The sequence below is a fragment of the Myotis davidii genome, unplaced genomic scaffold (genome assembly GCF_000327345.1).
Source record: "Myotis davidii unplaced genomic scaffold, ASM32734v1 scaffold839, whole genome shotgun sequence".
In the NCBI taxonomy this organism is placed as follows: domain Eukaryota; kingdom Metazoa; phylum Chordata; class Mammalia; order Chiroptera; family Vespertilionidae; genus Myotis; species Myotis davidii.
The window spans coordinates 125,738-144,659 of record NW_006290027.1 but is presented as its reverse complement, the minus strand read 5'-3'; the positions used below and the strand labels follow the sequence as shown (position 1 = coordinate 144,659).

The window sequence follows — 18,922 nt, the reverse complement described above, 5'->3', positions numbered from 1 at the left end:
CTGCATGTCATTCCTTCTTTGCCGACTCCGTCCACGCCTTTGGGGACCCCTGGACCTGCTGGGGTTGGACCCCAGCAAGCAAACATATTAAGAACAGTATTCCATATATGCCAGGTCCCTTGAAACAGCAAGGATGGACCGGCTCCCGGCACTGTTTTGCTTATTTTTTATTTTGTTTTTTAGATTTCACATATAAGTAAAATCATATGGCATTTGTCTTTGTCTGTCTGACTTATTTCACTCAGCACAATGCTCTCTAGTCCATCCATGTTGTCGCAGATAGCAAGATACCATTCTTTTTTATGGATGCGTTATAGTCCATTGTATATAATGCATGACTTCTTCTTTATCCATTCACCTATGATGAACACTTAGGTTGCTTCCACATCTTGGCTATTATAAATAAACATATGAATGTACAGTACATGTCTTTTTAATTTAGTGTTTTGGGTTGTTTTGTTTTATTTTTCAGATACATACCCAGAAGTGGATTTGCTGGATCTTTCTTTATCTCTTGTTATAACCTCTGTTTTAAAGTCTACTTTGTCTGATATAAGTATTGCCACCTCAGCTTTATTTTTTATTTTTCATTCCCATTTCCATGAAATATCTTCTTTTATCCCTTGATTTTCATCCTATGTGTGTCTTTCCATCTGAAGTGAATATCTTACAGACAACATATGTATGGGTCTTGTTTTGTTATCCATTCAATTCTTGTATGTCTTTTGATTGGGGCATTTAATCCATTTGCATTTAAAGTAATGTTGATAGATATGTATTTATTGCCATTTTATTATTCATATTTTTTATCTTTTTTTCTTCTTCTTCTTCTTCTTAAAGAAAACCATTTAACATTTCTTTTAATACTGTCTTGGTGGTGATGAACTTCTTTAGCTTTTTCTTGTATGGGAAGCTCTTTATCTGGCCTTTGATTCTAAATGATAGATTGACAGGGTGGAATAATCTTGGTTGTACAGTAGATCCTTGCTTTACATTACTTTGAATATTTCTTGCTAATCTCTTCTGGCCTGCAGAGTTTCTATTGAGTGTTTTGAACTCTGCATCTGGTAGATTGTCTCCATTTTGTTTAGTTCTTTTTCTGAAGTTTTCTGTTCTTTCATTTGGGACAGGTTTCTTTGTCTCCTCATTTTGGCTGCCTCCTGTGTTTGTTTCTTTGTATTAGGTAGAGCTGCTATATCTCCTGGTCTTGGTAGAGTGGCCTAATGTAGTAGGTGTTGTGTGGAGTCCAGTGGCACAGCCTTCCCAGTCACTCAAACTGGGCACTTCAGGTATGACCCCTCTGTGAGCTGTGTGCACCGTCCTGTTGTAGTTGAGCATTAATTGCTGTTGGCACATTAATAGGAGGTGTTTACCCCCAGGCCTATTGGTTTTGAGGTCTGATGAGACCACAATTAAGGATCAGCTGTGCAGGCCGCACCCCACATAGGAGGACTTGCTTCAGCTGAGCTCTGGTGTCTGGTGACTCCACCCCTTAAATGCGTTGCTTGGGAGGTGGTTGTATAGTGCTTTGGCATGGCCTGGAGCTGTCCACCAAGTACATTGGCTCAGGGTCTCCTGGGAGGTGCAGGCCAAGGTAAGCCACCCAGCATGAGCTACAAAGTGATGTGCAGATGGCTGCTACTTGTGCTGGGCGTGGGGTGCCCAGGATAGGCCAAGCCAAGCTGTGAGCGAAGGCTGGCTGCTGTTAGTGCTGAACCTGGGGCCACTTAGCAAGATGTATGGGGCCACCAAGAAGCCAGGTCCTGCTTGTTTGGGGTGTGTGAACCTTGGAGGGAGTTTAGGAAAGTCCGCACATGAGCCAAGACGGGCTGTTTGTATGAAAAAGCTACTGGAAGTGCTTTTGGTGGGCCTGCAAGTGGGATGGGTGGGTCTCAGGGAATCACCAGGGCAAGGTGAACAGTGTGAGACATTGATGGAGATCAGATACGGCACCTGCCTGCCGGCTCTGCCGGGGGAGGGCTCAGCGGAGAAACAGTGGCCTCTGCCAGCACTTCTGTCTGGGAGAACGCTGCCCTCCCAGTGTCCTTGGACAGTTCCGTTCCTCCCCAGGTGTCTGTGGTGCCTTTCAAGTTGCTTCCCCAGCACAGAGCTCAGAGTGAGTGAGGCAGACTAAGTCCGTGTGCAGGCCCTTTAAGAGGGACTCCAGCAGCCTCCGTCTCACTCAGCCAAGATCTCTACTGCTTGTTTGTTTTTTAAAGAGACCAAAGTTCTGCCACCTTGAAACTGTTTTTTTGTACATTAACTTTAAGCTATTTTTAAAATATATATATTTTTGGTGATTTCAGAGAGGAAGGTAGAGGGAGAGAGAGACAGAAATATCAGCAATGAGACAGAGAATCATTGATTGGCTGCCTCCTGCACGCCCAACAATGGGGATTGAGCTCACAACCCGGGCATGTGCCCGGACTGGGAATTGAACCATGACCTCCTGTTTCATAGGTCGGTGCTCAACCACTGAGCCATACTGGCTGGACACCACTAATTTTATAGCCAGAAGTTATGGGGACTTTCCCTTCCTGAAACTGGAGACTGGCCTGAGGGATCTGATGTGGGGTGAGACCCCTCACTCCTCAGTGGAGACCTCCACATCCAAGACATCCCCCCTGATTTTTAATCACTATCTGGGTTGTGGGACAAGCCTGTTCCATGTTTCTGCCCCTTTACCAGCCTCCATGTAGCTTCTTTTTTATACCCTTCGTTGTAGGACTTCCATTCAGCTAGATTGCAGGCAGTTCTGAATGATGAGCTTCTCAGTTGAGATCAGAGCATATAGTCCCCCCTCTGCTTACGCCATGTAAACAGCAAAGCCATGAAAGAGGAACCTTCTGGTGCTGCCTTCCTTGGGGTTGGGGAAAACTTCTCTCAGATGGCCCAGTGGGACAGACATTAACTAAGGTCGGGCCTGACTGAGAAATTATCACCCTCGCATCAGGCTCCAGGATGCCCGGGCGCTGACGGTGCAGCCGAAGGACCCAGCTCTGAGTGCGCCAGGGAAACCTCCGGCCATTAAGCAGTTGCTCCGAGTGCATGCAGCATGGGCTGACTGTGCCTGTGGGCAACAAAAGAGCCCCAGTGAGAGCCGATGAAATGATGAAATAGAGGGTTTCGGTGCTGATGGAGATTGAATCGCCCGAGAATGGCTTTGTATGTTAACTTCAGGGAACTCAGGTCTTACCACCTAAAGTGAGACACCTGAGGTCTCCATTGTAGGGCAATAAATCCTGGGTAAACCACAGATCTCAAGGAGGCTACTGGGAAAGTAAGAGACATCACACCAAGCCCATAAGTGTCTTCCTTGCTGGGGCCTGAAATGCCACCTCAGGCACTTACATTTGTGTGAATAGCGAGTGTAACACTTGAGAGGAAGTGTCATGACATGATGAGTCCTCGGCCTTGTTGACAATGCACCGTGAGAAGAACACTGCAGTAACCTGAACTGTCAGCAACGGTGTAACATGACTAAACCCAAGATTTCAGGTCTGTACCCAGGAAAAAAAATCCTAATAGGTTTATTTTTCCTTTTTTTGCTGGAAATGAGGAAAGAGAACTAAAGCAAGTACAGTTGGATGGCAGCAAAAATAAAGTTTCTGGTCACTTATTTTTCTAGCAATTGAAAGACTGAACAGGTATGGAAAAGACTGACCTTATCAGCACCAATACATGTTTACAGATCCCAGCAAAGGGCCCTTTTGCCTGTCACAGACAGTGATGACAGCCATGGAAAGAGCCCTGTGCTTCATGAACACACCTGTGAGACTGTGAATAGCAGGTTTCTTCTGGACCCGCTGCGAGGAAGGGTGCTCTCGGGCACCTGCAGAGCCTTCTCGCCCACATTCCCGTGCAGCTCAAGGCACTGCCTGGGAGGAAGAGCTTGTCTTTCCTTTTTTAAATCATTGATTTGAGAGAGGGAGAGAGATCGATTTGTTATTCCACTTATTGATGCATTCATTGCTTGATTCTTGTGTGTGCCCTGATTGGGGATCGAACCTGCAACCTTTCTCTGTATGTACCAGGACAACCCGCTAACCAACTGAGCTACCCGGCCAGGGCCACAGCCTGTCTTAATTGGAATACAGAAAAGGAAGTTTTCTTTTTTGGAACACCACAGGAAAAAAAAAAATTAAAGTTTAGAGGAGCTAATCAGAATTTGGCCAATCCTCCAGAAATCTGCAATTCCAAAGAGAACATACTCTAAACTTCAAATTATAAGCCATTCTTATTTTAAAAATCTGATGTAAGAAGTAAAATTCTCTGTTATGTTTTAAATAGTCTCACCCTTATCATTGTAATTAGATTTCATTCAAAATAGAATGCCACCTAATATTATACAAGAATAGGATGAGTCTTAGTGATTATATCAGGAAAGTGAAATAAAAGTTGAATTCATTGCAATACTTTGATCATTCTTCATAGCAAGCTAAACAGTTTAAGCAAAAACATTATTTACTTACTTTAAGATATTTTTCTCAAATGGTCTTGGTAACATGCATATTTTGATTAATGTTTTGTGGACTCAGACCACAGAGCTCTCATACACGTGTGTTCAGAAAGGAGGCATGAGCTGCAGTTATGTAACATGCTGATGCATGTCGTCATCTGACTGTTTTCAGTGAGCAGTTAATCATTCCAACGGCCTCTTAGCTCAGCGAGTTTTTCACAATGTAATGAGTGCTTTATTCCTTGAAACATATTTCTAAATGACTTAGTACAATATAGTTACATGGTGTATCTATTATATCAGGAGTACATTTTGTTGTTACAAGACTGAAAAGCATGAAGACTGTTGTGAAGTTGAATTATTTCCCCCAGATGTTTGATTGCCTAAGTACAGGCTACATTAAGGAACAGAACCAAAACAACCCTTGTGGTTTCACAGACGTCCTATCGGAGTACAGACTCTTATAAATCCAATTTGTTTCCTCTGGTGAAGAGGTCATGTCTAGCTGCTGAACTATATGAGTAAAAAGATCTGATAAGTGAGTGTATTTCATACTACACTTGTGTTTGGTTGGTAAAGCAAATCATTAATGTTCTTTCTGGTTAATATTTTTGAAATATTCCTATTATTTCAAGTAAACTTGCCCTAGCCGGTTTGGAGCATCAGTCTGCGGACTGAATGGGTCCCGAGTTCAATTCCAATCAAGGGCACATACCTTGGTGGCAGGCTCAATCCCCAGCCCTGGTCAGGACTCGTGTGGGAGGCAACCATTCTCTCACATCGATGTTTCTCTCTCTCTGTCTCTCCCCCTCCCACCCACTCTCTCTAAAAATCAATGGGAAAATATCCCGGGTGAAGATTAACAGATAGATAGATAGATAGATAGATAGATAGATAGATAGATAGATAGATAGATGTGAATATTTTGATGTACATTTGCATTTTCTTTGTATGCAGCTCTTTAGAGGTAAAGCGTCTCTCCCCACCCCAACTTAGTAACGCTTCATTTATAAGATTTTAAGTCAAAGACTTGTCCTTGATAGAAAGTCCATTCTAAACTCCGTATTTCTTCCTAGAAAATGTATAACCTAAAATCGCCAGGTGGAGTCACCGAGCTGAGTCTCCTCTCAGGGCCTGAGACAGGAAAGAGCCTCTGTAGTCTCTATCTCCTTTCAACTCCACGGTCACCTTCCTGCAAGTCTCAGCTCCCCGACGAAAACCACTAATTTAAAATGTGTGAAGAGTGCCCACCTTTTAATTGTACATTAACCAAAATATCTTTTTGGAATTACCAGGAACACTGGTCTCAGTATGAAAGTGCAGCATCGAGTCAGGAACCCAGAGGGCCATCTCCCAAAACCGTCAGTGGCCAGCAGCCTTCCAGAAGAGCAGCCGGACACAAGGCTGGAAAACAGCAGAAGCACAAGCCTGGCCTGAAGTCTTTGGTGCTGGAAGAACTGGTCTTCAGTCAGGGAAACCCGAAAAACACTCCCAGACGGCAACCAACTCAGAACAAGCCTGTTGATGCTCCCATAAGGTACGAGACAGCTGCGGTCACGCATGCCCCCAGCAACGACTTACAATACTCGGGGGCACCTAGGGGCCAGGGGCCCCACGGAACCTCCAATAGATTTGCTCCACCACAGCAGGCTTTTGACAAGGCGTTATTATACAAAAATGCTCCTGGATATCACTCAGTGATGAATTTTAATAAAAAAAGAGGACGCAGAGACCAAGAAGAGGACAGATTCTCATACCAGCAGCTACACATGAACACCCTTTCCAATATGGACTTGAACTACCCTAATGGACTCACTAAGAGACAAGTGCCCCTGAGTTACAAAGGCTCTCAGTCTGCTTCTAACTTAGATGTTCACAGAGCAACTGAAAATAAGAAGCAACCCAAACAAACTTACACAGAGACCAAATATAAGAACTTGGAAATATTATGGTAAGAATGCTCTTTTCTCAAGTGGTTTTCTAGAGGAGAAAGACAGGAGAGGAAGAATGGGAAGTGATGGGGGCGGGGGGTGGTCATGGAATGGTCAGAGGAAAGGAAAAATTTACCTAACAACATCCTTGGCTCCAATTTCTGCCTAAAATAGTCCACTTTTTATGTATTTCTTTTCTTTTTCCCTGTCTCCTCTACTGTTTCCACTCTAGTTAAACCAGAGGTTGGAGGGAGGGGAGAAGGAGAGAAAGACAAAAAGACCCAGTCTTAGAATTTTCCCATCTGCCACTGGTCCCATCTCCGATGGATTATGAAGATGATACCAGTCTTATAAAATGAGTTGGGGAATACTCCCCTATTTTGCATTCTCTGGGATACTTCTATTACTTGAAGATTTCACAGAATTTTTTGTAAAACTATTCAAGTCATATGTACTTTATATTTCACTTTGTTCTATTGTTTGTAGGCAATTTCAACTTTCGCCACTTACATTGATTGTGATACTCATATATTTGAATTGATTTCTACCATCTTGACTGGTCCTTCTTCTTTGCATCTTTTTTTTTAATCTTCTATTGAACTGATAGAATATTCTTTGTTACTTTTTCCCTAGAAAAAGGGAAATATATATTTATCTTTCTATTGCAAATATATATTCTCTTTCTATTCTTTTTTTTACCTTACATACTTAACTACTCTTATGTAAAATTGATATTTTCATTCTCCTCTAGAATATATTCAATATCAATGGGTCATTATTACCATATCACTATTTCTGCCACACATATTATATTTTTGTTATATTATCCAAAATCTTATATCTCCAAAACTAATCATTACTTTTCTTGTTATATAGAGTCAGTGATGTTTTTATTCTTTATTTTTATAGAATTTATTGGGCTGATTATATATATATATGCCTAATATGCTAAGTGTCCGACTAGGTGGTCGACCGACCAGTGGCTATGACGTGCACTGATCACCAAGGGCAGATGCTCCAACCGGTAGGTTAGCTTACTGCTGGGGTCCATCGGATCAGGACTGGGCAATATGGGGCCAGACAAGCCCTGGAGCCTTCCCGCAGTCCCTTCCGCAGCCCCTTCCCCTGCCACTGGCCCCGATCAGCCCTGATCAGGACTGGGTGAGATGGCCCTGATCGGCCCCGATCGCTGGCCAGGCAGAGGAACCCCACCTGTGCACAAATTTGTGCACTGGGCCTCTAGTTAGTTAATAAAATTATAGAGGTTTCAGGTGTACAATTCTATATACATCATCTTTATATTATATTTTGTGTTCACCACCTCACGTCATTTATCCCCACTTTACCCTCCTACCTCTCCCCCACTTTCACTCTGCTCATTACAATGCTGTTGTTTGTGTCTGCCACTTTTGTTCTGTTTTTGCTTAATCCCTTCACCTTTTTCACGCAGCCCCCCAAACCACCTCCTCTCTGACAGTTGTCAGTCTGTTCTCTGTATCTATGAGTCTGTTTCTGTTTTGTTTGTTAGTTTATTTTGTTCATTAGCTTCCACATATAAGTGAAATCATATGGTATTTGTCTTTCTCTGACTGGCTTATTTCATTTAGCATAATACTATGCAGGTCGACCCATGATGTTGCAAAGGGTAATGTTCTCTTTTTATGGCTGAATAGTATTCCATTGTGTAGATGTGCCATGACTTTTTATCCACTCATCTGCCAATGGGCTGCTTCCAAATCTTGGCTATTGTAAATAACACTGCAATGAACATAAGGGTACAGACATTATTTCTGATTGGATTTTCGGATTTCTTCAGATACGTGTTTGGAAGCCAAACCTCTGGATCAGAAAGCAGTTCCATTTTAAACTTTTTGAGGTCACTTCATCCTGCTTTCCACAGTGGCTGCACCAACCTGTAGACCCTCCAACAGTGTACAAGGGCTCCCTTTTCTCCACATCCTCCCCAACACTTGTTTGTCGACTTATTGATGATAGCCATTCTGACAGGTGTCAAGTGATATCTCATTGTGGTTTCACTTTGTATTTCTCTGAATATTAGTGACATTGAGCATCCTTTCATATGTCTATTGGCTATCTGTATGTCCACTTTGGAGAAGTGTCTATTCAGAACCTTTGCCTGTTTCTTAATTGGATTGTTTGGGGGTTTTTATTTGTTTGTTTGTTGTGTGTGTGTTGTTTTATAAGTTCTTTCTAAATTTTTAATATTAAGCCCTTATCATATGTGTCATTGGCATATATGTTCTCCCACTCAGCAGGTTGCCTTTTCATTTCATTGATACTTTCCTTTGCTGTACAAAAACTGTGTTGTTTAATGTAGTTCCACTTGTTTATTTTTTCTTTTGTTTCTCTTGCCCAAGGGGATATATCAGAAAAAAAATATTGCTATGAGAAATGTCCAAGATTTTACTTCTATAATTTTTATGGTTTTGAATATAACATTTAACTTTAATCCATTTTTATTCCTGTGTATTGTGTAGGTTGGTGCCCTACTTTCTTTTCTTTTCTTTCTTTCTTTCTTCCTTCCTTCCTTTCTTTCTTTCTTTCTTTTTTTTTTTTTCACATATCAGTCCAATTTTCCCAACACCATTTATTGGAGAGACTGTCTTTACTGCAGTGTGCGTTTGTGCCTCCTTTGTCAAATATTAATTGACCACCGTAAAGGCATGGAATTATTTCTGGGCTCTATTCTGTTCCACTGACCTCTATGTCTGTTTATATGCCAGTTCCATGCTGCTTTGATTACTATGACCTTTTAGTATAGCTTGATATCAGGTAGCATGATTCCTCCAATTTTGTTCTTCTTTCCCAAAATTGTTGTGGGTATTCAGGGTCTTTTGTGGCTCTACATAAATTTTGGATATTCTAGTTCTATGAAATATGCCATTGGTATCATGACAGGAATTTCATTGTATCTATAGATTGCTTTCAGTAGTATGGACATATTAATGATGTTAATTCTTCCTATCAATGAACATGATATATGCTTTCCATTATTTGTATCTTCTTCAATTTCTTTCTACAGAATCTTGTGATTTTCTGAGTAAAGGTCTTTTACATTGGTATTTTTATGGAATCATAAATGAAGTTGTTTTCTTAGTTTCTCTTTTTGATAGTTTATTATTGGTGTATAGAAATGCTACCAATTTCTAAATATAATTTTATATTTTGCTGCTTTGCCAAATTCATTTATTAGATCTAGTAGCTTTTTGGTGGAGTCTCTGAAGTTTCCTATGTACAATATCATATCATCTATGAATAATGAGTTTTACTTCTTCCTTTTCAATTGGGATGCCTTTCATTTTTTCTTCTCCTCTGATTGCTGTGGCTAGGACTTTCAGTACTATGTTGAATAGGAGTAATAAAAGCAAACAACCCTGTCTTGTTCCTGATTTTAAGGGAAACTCTTATAGTTTTTGTTCATTGTAACTGATGTTGGCTATGGGTTTGCCATATGTGGCCTTTATTACATTGAGGTTTGTTCCCTCTATTCCCACTTTCCTGAGAGACTTTATTATAAAGTAGAGGCCTGGTGCATAAGATTCGTGCACGAGTAGGGTTCCTAGGCCTGGCCAGCACTCAGGGCTGAGCGGGGCCTTCGGCCAGGGCCTTCCTTCATTCTGCGCCGCCCCCTGGTAGTCAGCACATGTCATAGCGAGCGGTCAAACTCGCAAGGGTATGCTTTGCATATTAGGCTTTTATGTATCAAGACTAGAGGCTTGGTGCACAGATTCGTGCCCTGCTGGGGTCCCTTGGCCTGGCCTGCGGACATCCCCCAAGGGGTCCCGGATTGCAAGAGGACACAGGCCAGGTTGAGGGACCCCACCGGTGCATGATCGGGGCCAGGGAGGAACTACGGGAGGGCTCTAGGGCGTGTCTGGCTGTCTTGCCCAGCCCTGATCAGCCGGACCCCAGCAGCAAGCTAACCTTCCTGTCAGAGTGTCTGCCCCTGGTGGTCAGTGCATGTCATAGCAACCAGTCGAACAGTTGACTGTCCACCCCCCTGGTGGTCAGTGCACATCATAGCAAGCAGTCAGTCAAATGAACAGTCGGACACTTAGCATGTTAGGCTTTTAGTATACAGGATAGGTGCTGAATTTTATCAAATGTTTTTCCTGCATTTATTGATATGATCATGTGGTTTTCATCCTTCATTTTCTTTTTCACATTTTTTGCTTTGCAGATATTATACCAACCTTGGATCCCTAGAATAAGTCCCACTTGGTCATGGTATATGACCTTTTTGACATATTGCTAGATCCAATTTTCTAATATTTTGTTGAGCATTTTAGCATCTATGTTCATCAAGGATATTGGCCTGTACTTTCCTTTCTTTGTAGTTTTTTATCTGGTTTTGGAATTAATATAATGTTGGCCTCATGAACTGAGCTTATGAGTCTTCTCTCCTCTTGAGTTTTTTGGAATAGTTTGAGAGGAATAGGTGTTAGTTCTTTGAAGGTTTGGTAAAATTCAGATGTGAAGCCATCTGGTCCAGGACTTTGGTTTGCTGAGAGTTTTTTCATTACTGCTTCAATTTCACTAGTTGTAATCTGTCTATTCAGATTCTCTCATTCTTTCTGCTTCTGTTTTGAAAGATTGTATGTTTCTGGGAATTTATCCATTTCGTCCAGATTGTCCAATTTATTGGCATATAGTTGGTCATAATATTTTCTTAAAATCCTTTGTATTTCTTTGGTATCAGTTGTTATTTCTCCCTTTAATTTCTCATTTTATGTATCTGGGTCCTCTTTCTTTTTACTTTTTTCTTAATCCTTGCCCAAGTATATGTTTTTCACTGGTTTTAGAAAGAGAAAGGGAGAGGGAGGGATGGAGAGAGAGAGGGTAGGAAGGAGGGAAGGAGAGAGAGAGAGAGAGAGAGAGAGAGAGAGAGAGAGAGAGAGAGGAGAGAGAAATTGATGTGAGAGAGAAATTTTGATCAGTTGCCTCCCATACCACCAGGGATTGGACTCACAACTTAGGTATGTGCCCCAATCAGGAATTGAACCCAACCAACTGAACTGCACTGACCAGGGTTCTATTTTTTTCTTGATGGGTATGGTTAAATGTTTATCAATGTCATTTATCTCTTTAAAGAATCAACTCTAGGTTTCATTGATATTTTGTATATTTTTAGACTTTATTTCATTTATTTCTCTCTGATCTTTATTACTTCCTTTCTTCTACTCACTTTGGGCTTTGTTTGTTGTTCTTTTTTAAGTTCCTTTAAGTGTAAATTTAGATTGTTTATATGAGATTTTTCTTATCTTTTGAGGTAGGACTGTAATGCTATGAATTTTCCTCTTAGGACTGCTTTCACTCTGTCCCATAGGTTTTGGGTTGCGATCTCATTTTTATTTTTTTTCATGGTATCTTTTGATTTCTCCCTTGATCTAGTTTTAAACCACTCCATTGTTTAGTAACTTGTTATTTAGCCTCCATGTTGTAAGTATTTTTCAGTGTTCTTCTTGTTATTGATTTCTAATTTCATACCATTATGGTCAGAGAAGATACTTGATATGATTTCAATGTTCTTAAGTCTATTGAGACTTTGTATTGTTTTGTACCCTAGCATATGGTCTATCCTAGAAAATGTTTCATGTGTACTTGAAAAGAATATGTGTTCTGCTGCTTTGTGGTAAAATGCTCTGAAGATATCAATTAAATCTATCTGATCGTGTGTGTGTGTGTGTGTATGTGTGTGTGTGTGTGTGTGTGTTTACCAGATTCAAATTATTATTTTTTCTGGTAAAAACAACAACACATAACAAAATTTACCACCTTAATTATTTTTAAGTGCACAATATAGTATTATTGACTTCATGCATATGATTGTGCAACAGATCTCTCTTTCATCTTGCAAAACCGAAACAACCATTGACCAACAACTCCCCTTTCTCCCTCCCTCTCCAGCTCTCTGGTAACCACATTCTACTTTCTTTTTCTTTTTTTTTAATAAACTTTTTATTGTTGATAGTATTATATGTAGATATCTCTCCTTTTTCCTGCCTTTACTCCCATCCTCCCAGATCTTACCCACCCCCCATGTCTTCACTACCCTATTGTCCGTGTCCATGAGCCATTATGCCTATAATTATATAAGTTCTTTGGTTTATCTCTTCTCATCCCCCCAACCCCGCATCAAAGTATGTCAGTCCGTCCCATGCCTCCAGTAGATGAATGGATAAAAAAGCTGTGGGACATTTACACAATGGAATACTATGCAGCTTTTAAAAAAGTGGGATCTCTTACCCTTTGGGACAGCATGGATGGACCTGGAAAATATTATGCTAATGAATAAACCAAACTGAGAAAGACAAATATAACATGATCTCACTTATTTGTGGAATCTAATGAGCAGAATGAATTGATCAACAACATAAGATCTAGCATGTCTTTTAAGGCCACCGTGTTCTTGTTGATTTCTGTCTGAAAGATCTACCTATTGGTGCCAAAGGCGTGTTCACATCTCTTACTGTGACTGTATTACTGTCGATCTCTCCCTTTATGTCCCCCAAGATTTGCTTTACATATTTAGGTGCTCCCATGTTGGGTGCATAAATGCTTACACGGGTTAGATCCTCTTATTGAATTGCTTCTTTTATCATAACGTAATGATTTTGTTTGTCTTTTGCTATATATAGCCTTTGTTTTAACATCTATTTTATATTGTTACCCCTGCTTTTTTTTTCCTTTCAATTTGCATGAAATATCTTTTTCCATCCCTTTACTTTTAGTCTGTGGGCATCTTTCATTCTGAGATGGGTCTCTTATAGACAGCATATATATGGTTCTTGTTTTCTTATTCTTAGCTATCCTATGTCTTTTGATTGGAACATTTATGCAATTTGCATTTTATTATTATTTTTTTAATCCTCAACCAGAGGATGTTTTTCCATTGATTTTTAGAGAGAATGGAAGGGAGAGGAAAAAACAGAGAGAAATATCAATGTGAGAGAAACACATCGTTTGGTTGCCTCCTGCACACATCCTGACCAGGGCCAGGGCTGGGGAGGAGCCTGCAACCAAAGTACATGCCCTTTACTGGAATTGAACTCAGGATCCTTTGATCTGCAGGTCAACACTCTATCCACTGAGCCAAACTGGCTAGGGCCAATTTGCATTTTAAATTAATATTGATAAGTATATATTTATTGCCATTTTATTCTTTTAACAATGTTCGCCTGTTTCTTTTTCTTTTCCTCCTCATACTCTTTGTCCTCCACATCATTATCATCCTCCTCCTCCCTCGTCCTCCTCATTATTATTATCATCATTATTAAAGAAGGCCTTTTAACATTTCCTGTAATACTGTTTTCGTAGTAACAAACTCCTTTAGCTATTTTTTGTCTGGGAAGCTCATTTCTTCATCAATTTTAAGTGATAGTCTTGCTGGGTAAAATAGTCTTTGTTGTAGATTCTTGCTTTTCATGACTTTGAATATTTTATGCCAATCCCTTCTGGCCCAAAATGTTTCCATGGAGAGATCAGCTGACAGCCTTATGGGAGCTCCCTTGTAGGTAACTGACTGTCTTTCACTTGCAGCTTTTAAGATTCTCTCTTTGTCCTTAATCTTCAACATTTTTACTATGATGTGTCTTGGTGTGGGCTTCTTTGGGTTCATCTTGCACGAGACCATTTGCACTTCCTGGGTTGTATATCTTTTTCCTTCAACAAGTTTGGGAAGTTTTCAGTTATTATTTCTACAAATAGGTTCTCAGTCCCTTCCTCTCTCTCTTCTTCCTGTACCCCTATGAAGAGGATGATGTTACACTTTCTGTTTTTCCAAAGGTCCTTTAATCTATCTTCACTTTTTAAAATTCTTTTTGCTGCTCTGATTGCGGGTTTTCTGCCACTTTGTTTTCCAAATCACTGGTTAGATCCTCTGCTTCATCCAGCCTATGGTTTATTTTTTCTAGAGTGTTCTTCATTTCTGATTGGTTCTTTTTTATGGTTTTATGTCCTCTTTACTGTGGTAAGTTTCTTGGGCATTCTTATAACCATTGTTTTGAACTCTTATTTCTGATAAATTATTTCCCTTCATTTCTTTCATTTAGCTTTTTTTCTGGAGATTTCTCCTGTTCTTTCATTTGAGACATGTTTCTTTGTCTTCCCATTTGGTAGGGTGGCCTTATGTAGTAGGAGTCATGTGGGATGCAGTGGCACAGTCTCCTCGGTCACCTGTGCTGGGTGCTCCATGAATAACCCTTGTGTGTATGTGGACCCTTCTGCTGCAGTTGAGTCTTGATTGCTATTGGCCCATTAAGGCATGGAGTTGTCCCTCCGGCTGGCTGACTGTGAGGGTCTGCCCCGACCACAGGGTACAAGCTGCTGTGCAGATGCTGACCACACAGAGCAGATTTCGCCTCAGCAGGGTCTTGTTCCTGCCGCGATCTCCCTGTGGATGTGCTGCTTGTGATCCTAATTGGATCCTGCTCTGATGTTGTCTGATGCTGGACACAGGGTGTGTTGGTTCTGGGGCTTCTTGGGAGAGACTCTGATGCAGGCCAATGCCCAGACTCTGTGACTGGCCATGGGCAATCTGTTTGGAGATACAAAGTGATCCACAATCGGTGGCTGCCTCTGCTGGGCCTAGGGGTGCATGCAAAGGACCAAGCTGCCCCTCAAGGCCTGTTTCCACCAGCATCACGTTTGGGGACAGGTCAGCAAAAGGCCTGCCATCCCCAAGATCCACCTCTGCCTCCTCTGCCTGCAGCTGCCTGTGTGGCCAGGTCACTGAGAGAGCCTCTGCCAGTACTTGAGCTGCATGAGGTGGGTTCTCAGTGAGTCACCAGGTAGTGGCTATTGCTTCCCCCCAGGCTGATGCAGTGTGGAGGTGATTGCTCCACCCACGAAAGATGGCACGTGCGGTGTGGGAGAGCAGCTCCGCACAGGGATCCCGGTGACTTCCCTTCAGCTTCCTCCCAAGAGCCACAAACCCCAGTCTCTCATCACATGACTTGAGTCTGCTCCACCCCTCCCTCCACCAGAGCCCAGGGTGAGTGGCTGCAAAAGAGCTATGTGTGTTGGCACTCTATGAAGGTGCCTGTATCGTCAGTGGACGCCGTCTCTCCCTGGCAGACAGAAGCCCTGGGAGAGTTTCTGGATGTTATGTGGGCGCCTTTTCATGGCTCTGATGCTCTCGGCTGGGGAGCGCGGCATTGGGTTGAGACCCCACTTTTCTGAGGGAAAACTTTTGCAGCTGAGACATCCTTCTGGAATCTCAGCCATCGCCTGCAGGAGCGGGGCCAGCCCTTTTCACTTCTCTGCCCTTCCTACCAGTTTCAATGTGGCATCTTCTGCAAATCCTTTGTTGTAAGACTTCTATTCAGCTAGTCTTCATTGGTTATTCAGGTTGATTGCTCTGTATTTTAGTTGTAATTCCAGTTTGATCCTGGGAGGAGGTAAATGTAGCTTCCACCTACTCACTGCCATCTTGGGTCCCCTCAAGTCAATGATGGTTTAGATTTAACTAATTGCTTATTTATGTGGTTTTTAAAAATATATTTTTATGGACTTCAGAGAGGAAGGAAGAGGGAGAGGGAGAGAAACATCAATGATGAGAGAGAATCATGGAACAGCTCACTCCTGCACGCCCCCTATTAGGAATCAAGCCCGAAACCCGGGCATGTGCCCTGACTGGGAATGGAACCGTGACCTCCTGGTTCATAGGTCAATTCTCAACCACTGAGTCACACCCACCTGGCATTCGTGGTTTTGCCTCATATTCTTTCTTCTATTTTATTCTTTTTTCCTGAAGTGAATTTTCTAGAAGTTCTTTTAGGAAGTATGTGTGTCATTTGGTAAACTTACCTGAAGTTACTTTATCCTTTATCTTAAATTATAGTTTAACCTGATAGAGAATTAACGTCTTTAAAAACATTATTTTTCTATCTTTTAGTTTGTGTTTATATTATATTTTATCAATATAACTATTCATTTTGTTTATAATCTGTCTATTCTTCTCTTGTTGATTTTAAAGTCTTTCCTTTGCTTTTAGTATTCTGAAGTTTCACTGAAGTTTTAGTATTCTGAAGATAATTCACCATGAATTATCTAGGTATGAAATTATAAATCCTAATTGTTATTCTTCTATGATCCCTAAATCTGAGGATTCATCTCTTTCATAAATTCTGAAAAATTACCACCAATTTTCCCTTTGAATATTATATCTTCCATATTTGCTTTATTTTTCCTCTGGAAACACCAAATGCATGTATATTAGATTCTCTTACTCTAGTCTCTGTGTCTTTTTTAACTCTGTTTAGTTTTCAGCTGTTATCTCTCTGTGCTTCTTTCTGAGAAGTTTCCTCTGATGAGTTTTCCAGTGAAATAACTCTTGAGTTATAAATTTTAATGAGGGTAATTTTTCTGTCTAGAATTTTTATGTGGTTCTGATTAGAACCTTCCTGTTCTTTTTTTCCAAATTTGTTTCTCAGAGTTTTGATTTCTTCTTTCATATCTTTAATAATTTTAAACATGCTTACTTTATGAATGTTATCTAATATTCTATTATCTAAAGTTCTTAGAAATATTCTACTGCTTTTTGTGTGTGTGTGCATATTTGTCTGTTAACTCTCATACTTGGTAGAATATGTCCTCATCTATTCTAGGATTTAGGATGTTTTAGATTTAACTAATTGCTTATTAATGTGGTTTTTTAAAAATATTTTTATGGATTTCAGAGAGGAAGGAAGAGGGAGAGAGAGAGAAACATCAATGATGTTTTGTGGGTGACAGTGTATCCCTCCAGAGAACTTTTTTGTTTCCCCCATTACTACAGAGGCACCCCAATTCCAGGATCATTTTTATGTTAATTTCTTTGTGTTAAATTTCCATGATTATGTGGGTAAGGTAAATGTGAACCCTAAATATTTTCCCATGGAATTCACAGAATTTTTTTTTTCCAATTCAGAGCCTAGACCAAGACAGGTAGGCTTGCCCTGTCATTTCTCAAGGCTGGTGAATGAGCTTCTCAGCACTACACCTTTGTGTTGAGGATGTAGCTCTTTGAGGGTTGCAGCTTCATAAAGGCATCTCCGCCTGATTCCCCACCTCACATGGGGCCATGGTCTCACATATCCAGCTCCAGGGTTAAACATTAAAACTCAGTAGACGTTTTGGACCTAATAGCTTCAGCTTATGCAAAATCTGCTTTACTTTTAGGGTTGTTGTTGTTTTCCTTTATTTTTTGGTCTTTGAAAATTCCTTGCTTCTCATACAAATTCAACTTTATGTTGAAAAGGATTTTTGTTTAATTTAATTCAACATTATTAGGTATTTTGAAGTGGAAAGTTCTTTGATTTTTCAAAATGGAGTTTTTCTATTTAAAGTGTAATAAATGAAAGTTATAAATAAAAGCTGGATTATTCTAAAGATAAAAATAGCCCTAGTTGGTTTGGCTCAGTGGATAGAGCATCAGCCTGCGGACTGAACGGTCCCAGATTTGATTCCCATCAAGGGGGCATGCAGGAGGCAGCTGATCAATGATTCTCTCTCATCATTGATGTTTCTATCTCTCTTCCACCTCCCTTCCTCTCTGAAATCAATAAAAATCCTATATAATAAAAGGCTAATATGCAAATCGACTGAATGGCAGAACAACCAGTTGCTATGACGTGCACTGACCACCAGGGGGCAGATAATCAATGCAGGAGCTGCTCCCTGGTGGTCAGGGTGCTCCCATAGGGGGAGCACCTCTCAGCCAGAAGCTGGGTTCATGGCTGGCAAGCCAAGCAGCAGTGGTGGGAGCCTCTCCTGCCTCTGCAGCAGTGCTAAGGATGTCCGACTGACGGCTTAGGCCTGCTAGCTGTCCGTCGGACATCCCCCAAGGGCTCCCGGACTGTGAGAGGGCGCAAACCAGGCTGAGGGACCACCCCCTTTCCCAGTGATTATTTAAAAATGGAAGAATTTTGAGTTAAGAAATTAGTGTATGAAAAGGTTGTTAAAGTGATTTATGGAGTAAGAAATATATCAAAATAAGGGTTGTTAAAGAGTTCTGTGCTATGTGTGTATCAGGTTGTATTAACAGATCTGTCCTTCTCCCTGTAAGGAACTTCCATCCTTCCCCCGACAGCCCCCCTGCAGAGTCCCCAGGCTCTCGGTTGGGACGGCTCATGGAGCAGCACCAGCAAGCCTTGGCGCAGCTGGCAGAGGTGCAGCCCAGCGCAGGGGCCTCGGCCAGGGTCACATTCCCACCCATTCTGCCAAGAACAGAAAGCGAATCCCAACTCAACTCCGAGAAGAGCCGAAGAAACGAGCTGAGAATGAGCCGTGCCAACTCCGAAGGCTATCTGTTTCAACTGGAGAAAGGGAACAAGCACAGGAAACGCAGCATTAAGGTAACAGCCCCTGACCAAATACCCTTTTACTTTGGCTCACACAGACGGACCTTGATTTTCCGTCGCGTTGTTCCAGCCTGGGGTGGGGATGGTCACCCCTGAGCTGAGTCCGAGGAGTCCTCCCGGAGCCCGCTCCCGCCTGAAATGCCCTCCCCCCGCCCGCACCCACCCCGCCC

The 18,922-nt window shown here is 41.4% G+C and overlaps 1 protein-coding gene across 2 annotated transcripts in view; it reads left to right on the top strand.

The window, feature by feature from the left end:
• LOC102751611 (chromosome unknown open reading frame, human C11orf63) overlaps positions 1-18,922 on the top strand; it is a 111,842-nt gene that overhangs the window by 78,319 nt on the left and 14,601 nt on the right. For both annotated transcript variants that reach the window (XM_015563273.1, XM_015563272.1), the window contains exons 3-4: positions 5,755-6,410; positions 18,458-18,746. In XM_015563273.1, the coding sequence (XP_015418759.1) occupies positions 5,755-6,410; positions 18,458-18,746 (945 nt within the window). The remainder of the gene's footprint in view (positions 1-5,754; positions 6,411-18,457; positions 18,747-18,922) is intronic.